Source organism: Lathyrus oleraceus, chromosome 1 (genome assembly GCF_024323335.1).
Source record: "Lathyrus oleraceus cultivar Zhongwan6 chromosome 1, CAAS_Psat_ZW6_1.0, whole genome shotgun sequence".
Taxonomy (NCBI): Eukaryota; Viridiplantae; Streptophyta; class Magnoliopsida; order Fabales; family Fabaceae; genus Lathyrus; species Lathyrus oleraceus.
The window spans coordinates 448,396,480-448,407,779 of NC_066579.1; the positions used below are offsets into that span (position 1 = coordinate 448,396,480).

The 11,300-nt window shown below is 29.0% G+C and overlaps 1 protein-coding gene across 2 annotated transcripts; it reads left to right on the forward strand.

Annotated features, from left to right (window-relative positions):
- The first annotated feature begins 283 nt into the window (after window positions 1-283).
- On the forward strand, window positions 284-5,996 carry LOC127082598 (uncharacterized). 2 transcript variants are annotated; one of them, XM_051022829.1, is made up of 6 exons: window positions 299-692; window positions 837-1,036; window positions 3,875-3,924; window positions 4,143-4,220; window positions 4,308-4,950; window positions 5,170-5,996. In XM_051022829.1, the coding sequence occupies exons 2-6, from the start codon at window positions 890-892 to the stop codon at window positions 5,725-5,727; spliced, it is 1,476 nt and encodes a 491-aa protein (XP_050878786.1). In that variant the 5' UTR covers window positions 299-692; window positions 837-889; the 3' UTR covers window positions 5,728-5,996. The 2 variants fall into 2 exon arrangements, with proteins under 2 accessions (XP_050878792.1, XP_050878786.1); XM_051022835.1 differs by lacking the exon at window positions 3,875-3,924 and having other exon boundaries at window positions 284-692.
- The last annotated feature ends 5,304 nt before the right edge of the window (window positions 5,997-11,300 follow it).

Consider the following 11,300-nt stretch of genomic DNA (forward strand, 5'->3'; position numbering starts at 1 on the left):
AATTAATATTCTTAATTTATTATTTTTCTCGTCTTACATTAATAATAATTAAAATATACTAATAAACAATAAAAATAATTTAATAAAAATAAAATTCTCTCATTTATCTTATTTTCTAAATCCGTGTAAAATATATACTATAAGAATTATTTTGGGAGGAAGGAAGATAGTAACAAATATTAGTGCCTAACAAATACAAAAGCATATAAATTTAGCCTCAACCCCTCTCTTCTAAAAAAGAGCCTCCTAAATCTATATAACCATAAACCAAACCATTAATCGAAGAATATTACCAAAAGTGCTTAAGGACATAACTGTCTTTTCATAGTGAATTCCACATATATACCCACTCTTAGAGAGAGAATAGAAGATAGAGAGAAAGTTAAAAAAAACCATAATTAGGAAAATACAATTGTCAATTGTTTCATCATCCATTAATTATTTTTTCCAATTTGCCTTTGATGTTGTTTTTGTAGTTGTTTATGTTGTTGTCATTTTCTGTTACAAGCTTCTCATTCTTCAATCCTTTCGAATAGAATCTCTCATCCCTTGTCTCACGCTTACTCTCTTAACTATTTTTACACAAAAAAAAAATACAACCTCGTAAAACCACCTTAAACCAGCCAAAACCACCATTTCCCGAAATTCCCGCCGGAAAACCGCATTTCAGTTTTTCTACGTCGCGAAAACCGGTAACCTTTTTCACGACGCGTAATTTTTTTTAGAATTTATTCATTTTTTTGGTTTTGAATGTCGCCGGAGATGGTGGTGATTGATTTGATTTGTTATTTTTATTTGAAAGAAGCGGTGTTTACTAACTTGAGCCGGATGCGCAGGTTGTTGGTAGTGGTGATTGTTGTTTTAATCAGGGACGTACACGTGGACATTGATGGGGACGGAGGTGGTGGATAGATGGGGGACCTGGGAGGAGCTCCTCCTTGGTGGAGCCGTTCTCCGCCACGGGACTCATGACTGGAACGTCGTCGCCGCTGAACTCCGAGCCCGAGCGGTGTGTCCTTACACTTTTACCCCTGAGGTACTATTAATTAAATTAAATAAATCTGATTTATTTTTCTTTTTGTTTTTCCTTAATGGAATTTTTTTGAATGATTAAATATCACTTGCATTTCTTTTTTACTTTAAATTTTGAATTTCCTTGAGTATTTTTTGTTTTATTGGATACTGTGCCCGTTTGCCGTATGTCCGCTTTTTTAATAAACACACCTGAAAACATATGAGATTAAAGATAATGCACTCTCGGTGTAAACTTTCTTTACACCATCATCCAATAGAATAATGTCATATCCGCATTTTAAAATTAAAAGTGTGATTTGGCAGGATACACGTCTCTGATTGGTTGACAGTGTAAAAATGTTATGACATAATCTTTTTTTCTCAAAATACATATGATATCATTTTATTTTATTTAATTATATTTTAATTGGAAATTATATAAAAAGTTAATAATAAAAAATTATGTGAAAAATAATAATAGAAATTTCAATGGATATTATTAGAAATTATTATTTAAATTTTCTCGTAGAAAAATAGGTTACACCAGAATCAAATTTTTCCTATATAGATTACCAATGTGCATCTTTTATAAAATTATCTTTTATTTAATTAAATATTCCTGTAAAATTTTAAGAAAATAACTTAAAACATATTTCCTTTGCCTTTTAAACAATATTTTATTTGTGTTTATATTGTCTTGAAATGTTTGACTACAAAATAATATGATTATTTTTTCTCTTTCTAATTTAATTTAATAAGTTTGAATTTTAATGATTTAAATTAATAAAAATATTTTATTGATATAGTAAAATAAATAATAAAAATGTTTTGGTAAATAATATTAAATTTATCATTGAAAACAATTTAATCAATAAAAAACACATACAAATTAAATATAATATTTGATATGAGGATAGATGAAATATTTATTTAATACTTTTTCAATTTTATTTGTTATCTTAAAATATATTATAATCTCACTTTTATAGTCAATTGACATTACAAAAACTCTTTACAAGTTAAGATATTTAAAATTATTAAAAGTAAAAAAATAATTAAAATTTTGTAAAGTTAATACACAGTTTGTAAGTAAATTTTTTATTTAAGTTTTCATTCTTCATAGAATTAATGTGTAAGGATTAAATATAGATCATGAAGTGTTTTTCAAAAAAAGAGGAAAATATGGAGTAAACAGAAGCAGGTAGTTTAAGAAAATGTATTTATACTATTCAGGCATTTTTTTTTCCAGTAAATACATCATAATCATTCTTTTGGGTTACAGGACATGTGATTATAAAAAAAGTCAAATTTCTTTAAAAAAATCAACGGCAGTGATTAATTGACAATGTAAAATGTTTTTATATTATTAGTGCATTTCAATTAAACTCTTTTTTGAATAATACCCTAATGGATATTTTAATTTTAAGAAAAATAAGTGAAAATATTTGATTTCTATAGCCACTCATTATAAGTCGATTTCTTTGGTTGTAATTAATCAAAGATGTTTATATTTAGAGCATTTAAAGTTAACAAAAAATATTTAGACCATGAGCCGTTATAAAAATCAAATATTTTGACTTTACTTTTTAATTAATTATTCTTTCTATATCACTATTATGAGTTTAATGGACGTGAAATTCTGATTGATTGACTGCTTAAAAGTAGTTACGGTCAATACACCATCTCTTTTCTCCCACTTTTCTCCATTATTATAGATACAAATTTGTTGAATAATTATTATATCAAATTTAAGTAATTTATTTTAAAATTACTAATTTATATAAATTAAATATATAATTTATTCAATTAACTTAGAAAATAAACTATTTTTTCTTATAATTTATGCTCCCTACTTTTACTCGTTTTTAGAATTGTTTCCTAATTTTAAAATCTTTAATTTTGATCAATTTTTTGATTTAAAGACTAAAACCCAAAATAATTGTGGCATTCAGAAAAATTATTTGTCCTAAAATATTTATCATAAAATAATTTTAATTTTTAATTTTCCGTTGTACTCTGTAATTAATCCTCTTAATCTATTATTTTTTCAATTTATATTAATACTAATTCGAATATACACCAATATTGATAAGAATAATTTGCTAAAATCATTATTCTCTATTTTATTTATTAAATTTTTTTAATATGTGTATGACACTTATTTTGGATGAAGGGAATAATGATTATAGAATATTTTAAATGACCTAACATTTTGTTTGATATATATATATATATATATATATATATATATATATATATATATATATATATATATATATATATATACATATATATATATATATATATATATATATATATATATATATAACTTTTTGTTTTTATGAACAAATTAATAGTATTAATAATGTATATATTTAAAAAAAAATATATATATATATATATATATATATATATATATATATATATATATATATATATATATATATATATATATATATATATATATATAACTTTTTGTTTTTTTTGAACAAATTAATAGTATTAATAACGTATATATTTTAAAAAATAATAAAAATATATTTAAAATTCTGTAGGAGATATTATATTAAAAGACAAATAAAAATTTAAAATAAAAGTTAACTAATTTTTTAACTCAAGACTTAAATAAAAGTATATTATAATAACGATATAGTTGTAAATATAATAATTTAAATGAAGAATATAATACCATCCCTTCACATGGTCACTTAGGTGTACAATACCTTTTGCTTTGTTTGCTCTAATGATAATTGATTATGGCCAACCTCTCCTTTATAAAATTAGTAATCAGAAATGGCACATAGCTTAACCTTATGTCTTAGTTAATTAATTAATTAAAATAGAAATATTACTTTTGTAGGTCTGTAAAGCTAAATATGAAGACCTGCAACAACGGTATTCTGGGAGCACGTGAGTAGCTCTTTTATTTTTCTTACAAACTTTTTCAAGATATTTCACACTAATCTGTCGCAAGTTTCTGCGTCGTCTTTAAAATCATTCGATCTTTTTATCAACTGAGTTTGCTTAACAGAACTATTTCGTAGTATATTTGTATAATTTTTAGATTTATGAAATAGCCTTTGAAGATTTCATAAAATTGTATAATGATTAAATGACAATAATACCAGGGCTTGGTTTGAGGAGCTTAAGAAGACAAGAGTGGAAGAGCTGAAAAAAGCTTTGGAGCGATCCGAAGATTCAATCGGGTTAGTTGCATTTCATGCTTATCTTTATCATGACACGAGTCAGTGTCTGAAACCAACACTATTTAATGTTTCGTATATTTATTTCAGGTCTCTTCAATCAAAGCTTGAAGTCCTCGAGGCCGAGAAGAATGAAAAAAAAGATGATTGTAAAAATGGCTTAGAAAGTCCGGTATCACATATACCTTCCAAGAAATTGCAGAGAGTTGAATCTTCAACTAAAGAGACGTCGAAGGATGAATTATCAACTAAGGAGACATCAAAGGACGATTTATCCGCTGGCAGTTTCACACACGAAACGAGGATAAACTGGTCTCCTGAATCCCAGGTTCCAGCCGCGTCTGCCGATGATAATGAAACTAAGCCTGAAGTTTCACAGTCTACTGAGCAGATTAAAGTTTCGAATGTAGATAATTTGGCGAATTTTTTATATGAAGGACAAATGAGAACTTGTAGAAAACCGAGAGGGAAGAGAAAAAGAAAGGATTGTAGCAGAAATATTAAGGAAGCAGCAAGTATTGGAGAAAGTGACTTATTAGATTCGGCCGATGTTCTTTCTTGGTGTAAAGAAAGTTCTACCAGTAACTGCGGTGAAGTTGCAAAGTCTTCTGATGATGTAGGTAATCGAAATAAGAACTCGAGAAAGCGCGACGCGGAAGATATGATTGAGATTTTAGATTCTATTTTTGAAACAAAAGGCGCCTCTGCCTTCCGTCGCAGACTTGATAGTCAGGTATGTGTAATTAGAGTCTCATCTTGTACATTTGTAGTTAGTTTCCGAGTCTTCCATTCACGAAGCTTTCGATGTTATGAAGAATGGATTTTCATTTTTACCTATAGTAGATAGAGGAATTTGCATTTTATTCATTTTGAAACTTTTAAGCAATGAAGAGTAGAAATACAAGGCTCTATGCAGTCATAGAATAACTAGTTCATTCACATTTTACAACAGAAGAGAGGACGGTACAAGAAAATGATCCGGCAGCACATGGATTTCGACACGATAAGGTCGAGAATCAGCATCCGAACAATTAAATCAACCGTAGAACTATTCCGAGACTTGCTGCTACTCACCAACAATGCCTTAGTCTTCTACTCGAAGAACACTCGCGAATATAAAACTGCTCTCGTTCTGAGAGACATAGTCACCAAAAAAATGAAAGAAAATTTCAAGGATAGTAATAATATTGTTAGCAGCAGCAAAGTCAGCAAAATCACTGAGCCTAACGAGTCTGTGAAATTACCGATTCATAATGTTCATGTGAAACCAAGAAGTGTAAGACCGGGAAACAGAAAAATCGTTGCGAAGGCTGGTGGCAGCAATAATTCTGCATCGGGGATGTCACAAGGAGCTAAGAAGCCGGTTAAAGCCGATTCTTCACCTTCCGTGGAATCTTTAAAGGTCGTGAAGAAAACTTTGAGTAGACCGAAAAGAGTTGAACGTGTGACTTCAGGTCAAAAGACTACAACACCGACGAAAGGAAAGAAAAGAGTTAGAACAAAACCATAGTGATTTAAGGTTTAACCAATAGGTTTGTGTTTTTTGTACAAAGATTTTGAACTTTTTGGTTAGGTGTATGCAACCAACCAAAATAACTAGGGTTAGATGCAGGAGGGAAAACTAACTTAAATACATGAAATAGTTCTGGCTAAAAGGCTTAAATTTGTAAGCAACTTTTTGTAGTAGTGGATATGACTTTCTATTCATCTTTTGCATTTGTTGCAAAAGATTGATGAGATAAATGGGAAGTGATTAATGAACAAAATAATTCATTTTCTGATCAAAATTTTATGTTGACATACGTTTGGTGGGAAGGAAGTGTTACTAATGAACTAAAACTGTGAAATGATAGAATTTTAGTAAACATATTAACCAAACTATGTTCTGTCTGAAAATCATTTATAAAACAGTGGAAACTGTTTTTTTTTTTGGAAACCATAATAGATTCATAGATAAACTTTTTCTTGAGATAACAAAATATTTCAAGTTATTTCAATAAAATCAGGGTAATTGGCCTTTTCTTTTCTGAATACTTAAATGTACCCTATGAATTATTATCGCACTATAGTGAAAATACAATTATATTTTTAGATTTTGAAGATCCATAATAATTTTTAAATAAGACTTAAAGTTATGTAAAAATAATTACGGAAATATATCTCTGTGTAATTTACGAAGATGCATCTTTGGACGCTGTTTGTTTGAAAGCGCGTCAGAATCCTTTCTCTTTCCTTACTTTTAAAAAAACACTCATGATTTTCAAAATTATTTAATCGACTTTAAAACTTCTTCCATCAACATCAAGTCCATTAAAGAGCTCACATTCTCTCAAAATCATTCAACCAACTTCAAAGCTTGTAAGTTTTTTCTTTTTTCTAAACTTTTTTGAATTTCTATAGAAATTGATGATTAAGTAATGAAATAGGCCGCTTATATATGTTAGGTAAATGAGAAATGTGTTTGATAGATAGTTTTATTGATCAATGCACTATTTTTGATGTTTTGGGGGACTACATTTCCGCCATTAACACTGATGTGAGTTGTAGAAAATTCCAGAGATGCATTTTTATAATTTTTTTAACATTTTGATTTCCAAAAATCAAAGATGAATCTCCGGAATTTTTTTGTGTTTTTTTTGGCAATTTTTGTTTGAACTCATTGTGTTTCATATGTGTAAGTGTAAAGTTTGTGTGGTTTACTTACAATCATTACGTTTCATATGTCATTTTCTTCATATTGGTTGTATGGTCTAATTCATCATAGCATCACTAAAACAAACATAAAATTTATTATCATATGTATGTAGTTACGGAGATGTATCTCTGGATTCTGTCTATTGTGAATACATAGATACATCTCTGAAATAATTTATGTCAAAAAGGGTGTTCCACTGACGAATTCATGAAGTGTATATTGAAAAATGCTGGAGATGTATCTCCGGAATAAAATTTGAAAAATATATCAAATATGACTCAGTTTTAAGGTTTTGATTGAAATAAAAGATGTGTCCGGAAATAAATTTCCGAAATCATGATGGAATAATTTTACATTTTTATAGGCCACCCCTAGGATGTGATTAATAATTCTTTTTCTTTTTAAATACAAAGGCATGTGCCCTTAAACTTATCTTTGAATGGCTATTTTTTTGTTAAATGTACTTGGTTGTTATTTCAAAAGCTAATTTAAATATATTTAGTTGAGAATTATATGGATAATTTTCCTTATTAGTGAACTTAAAATTGACATTAAGCGCAAGAAAAAATAGAGAATATAATAGTAAAATTACAAAAGAAAAGTAGTTTAGAGGGAAAAACCAGATAATTTAGTCTAGTAAAATACTTTTACAGTAGAAAAGTAGGACTTCAAGCTCTTTTTGATATAAGAGGATATCTTTCAATATCACCCAATTCGAATTGTATATAATATCTTTTATCTCTCACTAAATTATAATGAAAACAAAACTATTTTTATTTCAAAGAGGTTAGAACTCTATTTTTCACTATGACTTTTGGATTTTCTTTTTTTTTTTTGGATGGGATGATGAAACTCTTCACCAAACATCTTTAAAATTATATTTCTAAGGAGACGGATGTTGGATACGATGTTGAGACAACTGGTCCTACTTAATAAATTAGTATGACAACAATGAATAATATATTAACTTATACAAAATGATGAAATAGAAAAGGAATAAAGAACACGAGGGATTGGTAATCCAGTTCGATGAAACCACACCTACGTCTGGAGGGCACTTTATCCAAAAAAGGAAATTCACTATTTCGGATTAGTACAATTAGTCTTATAGGAACATCAATGCAATGATGTTCAACGTTTCTTCCTAATCCTAGTGACTTTCTATTTAGGATTCCTCCTAAATATGAGAATCTCTCTCACTTTCTCTCAATCACTAATCCCTAGTGATCAGTTTAATCCTTATGATGACATTAGCGTGGAATACAATAAACACTTTGTTCTCTAGACTTAGCATCTTGGAATAAAGTTTTACAACTTAACTATCAAACCAAATTGTATGCCTTAAGGTATGAAAGGAGACGCTAGAGTGGTTTACAAAGATAACACAACCGAAGACTCTAAAGATAAACTATAACACAAGGAATCTTTAAAACATGCACACCTCAGGTTTGAGTCTCCTTAAATAGCAATGCAATTCTAAGCTTTTCTCCTTTGGATTTCTAATTTAATTTTGTCCATAATAATATCATATATTGTTGGATTTGATTTGCTCCATAAAAGTCTCCAACAAAATATATGATTTGTTTTTAATTCAAATTCAAATTTAAATCTCCACTTAAATTGATTTGATCTACAACAACTATCAAATAAATCACACAAACACATTGTTAGAATATAGCAATCAATCTGATTAAATCTCAATAAGAAGTTTGCTCAAAAAATGAAACAACATTGGCATGTTGAGTCAGTGTCAGATGTTGTACACATGTTGGAACATCGTGTTCCACACGTGTCTCTTATTCAACACAACTGCAATAACATCTATCTTTAGACAAAAAGAAAATATTGTAGTACACCCTTCTTTACCACAACTGCAATAAAATTTGTCTATTGACAGAGACCAAATGTTGCAGCATACATGTTACACCAGAACATTCAAAATAACTCTCTTCATATAAATCTTTTTTTGTAGAATAATTCTCGGGCCAAATCTTCCTTCAAGGTACATCCAATAAAAACTTTTTTGTCTGAAACAAATCCAAATCTTTTCAACTTGATTTTTTATTAATAAAATTTCTTCCCAAAAGCAAGCCTCTGCATTTCCTAAAGAACTCAATACCACAACTCTTCTAAAGGACGTCTAAAGGTAATCAGAATCCAAACCTTATGCCAAGATGATACAAACTCGCGTGTTGTACCTTTTTCTCAATTGATTATGTCAACACTTTAGCTACATTTTGGAATCTCTTTCTTAATTGGTTCTGTCAAGCACTTTAGTTGATCAACTTCTTCTAAGCAACAAACATAATCACGATCAGATGCTGGAACACATGATGAACCATCTTGTTCCACATGTTGCCTAAAATACATCTTGTACAAATGTTGTTTTATCTAAAGCAATCAACCAAAAGGAACTACAACTTTCCCTTTTGATAAGTTTTGGCTAAAACAACTACAAGATGTGATCTTTGTAACACCCCAATTTTTGTTTATTTTATTTAATTAAGTTTGAAATGTTTTATATTATTTTATTTGACTTTCGTGTGGATTTTATTGGCGTTATTAAGGATGTGTAAAATTTTATTATAATTATTATTAATTTTAAATATTTAAAAATTAATAAAGAATATAGAAAGTTATGATTTTGGGGAGAAAATTAGAAATTTATTAAAAGTAGAGGAGTGAGGTGGAATTAGTGGGAGTTAAGAGGAAGTTGTTTAATTAATTAAAATAAAATAATTAGGTTAATTTAAAAAGTATAGGTAGAAAGAAAAAGTCACAGTACGTGAAAGTTGTGGGAAAAGACCAAGAATGGAGAAAAGGACAAAATCCTAGGAGAACACTTGAAGGATTTTGTATGGATTGGTGTGCATAATTATGAGTCGTTGTGATGAATATATGTTTCAGTTTTTAATAAACATAACGATGATTTGATGGATGATAAAGATATAAATATGTAGTACGTACGAATTTGATGTGTTAATCACTATATAATTGATGGATGGTGAAATTCAGGGTGCATTGGGTTTTTTGGAATCGAAATCGGAGCTTTGAAAGTGCTTCAATGGTAAAAAAAGAGCAGAATTTTGCATTTTGTACGGTGGTGACTGGTGTCACCTTTGTGACGGGCCAACCGTCATTGCGTTTGGAAAACTAACGGGCGCCAGCGAGGTGAGGGGACGATTGTCACAGTCTCAGAGACGAGCTCCTTGTGTAACACCCTGTTTTTTTTAATTACTTATTTAATTTAATTTATGCTTTATTTAATTAATTAAATAAATTTCGTATGTACTGGATTGATAATTTGATGTTTTTACATGTTTATGATAGGTTGAGGTTGATAAAAAATTGTTAGCTATTTAATTAAATAATTAGATCATTAAATAATATTAAAATTAAATAGAAAATGGAGGTTTTGGTGGATAGTAGAATTATGAGAAAAATAACGTAAGTGGTGAGAAATTCTAATAAGTTGGGCAAATGTGTAATTAGTAAAAAGGTTAAATCAGGTTTTAATAAAAGGGGATTAGAAAAATCTAAGAGTGTCAGTACGTATTTTTTGGGAGAAGGGGCAAGAGAAGCAACCTAGGACTTGAGGAAGAGGAAGAGACCATCATTGTTGAAGAACTTAGAGTTGTTGTTGGAAATCCAAGGTAAGGGACAAGATTTATTCATATATGGGCGGTTAAACAGAGGGATGGTGAGGGGTCCTTACCCTCATGCCTTCTTCCTTCTTTTATCTATATATTTGATGTTTGTGACCAAAAAGATTTGACAAAACTTTTGAGACGAATAAATGATAATATTCTCCTTTTGATTATGATGTGATATGTTATTGTTATTGTTATTGTTGGATTCTGATTTATTTTTTACTAAGTATACTTGTGTGTTTATGAGTTGATGCCTTTTGATAAGACATGATTAGTTTGATAACCTTGTTGATGTCTTTTGATAAGACAAGGTTAATGTGATAACCTTGCGGGTGTCATAAGGAAAAAATATAAAATTGGAATAGTTGTACCTTATTTGTTATGGCGGTTGCCTATGTGTTGTAGATATGTTCAATAAGGCGAATATAATAATAGTAAAAAAGTTAAATATATCATTGATAATCCTAATTTTTGTGTCCTTTCAATGATGTTGCTCATTTGTGTGTTTTGAGAGAGGTTAGAACTCAAATAGGAAAAATAAGAGAGTTTCAAATTCGTTCAATAAGGAGAAAAATGCAGAAAATTGCAGGTAGACATAGAAGAAGATTGATCATCTTATCTCAGGCATAACTTGAGTTTCATAAGTCAGTTTGAGGTGTCGTCAGTTGACTTGGAAAGCTAATGCGATACTATTTCTTTTAAAGTAGAGAAATTGGGTCTAGGAGTGCTAGAACAATA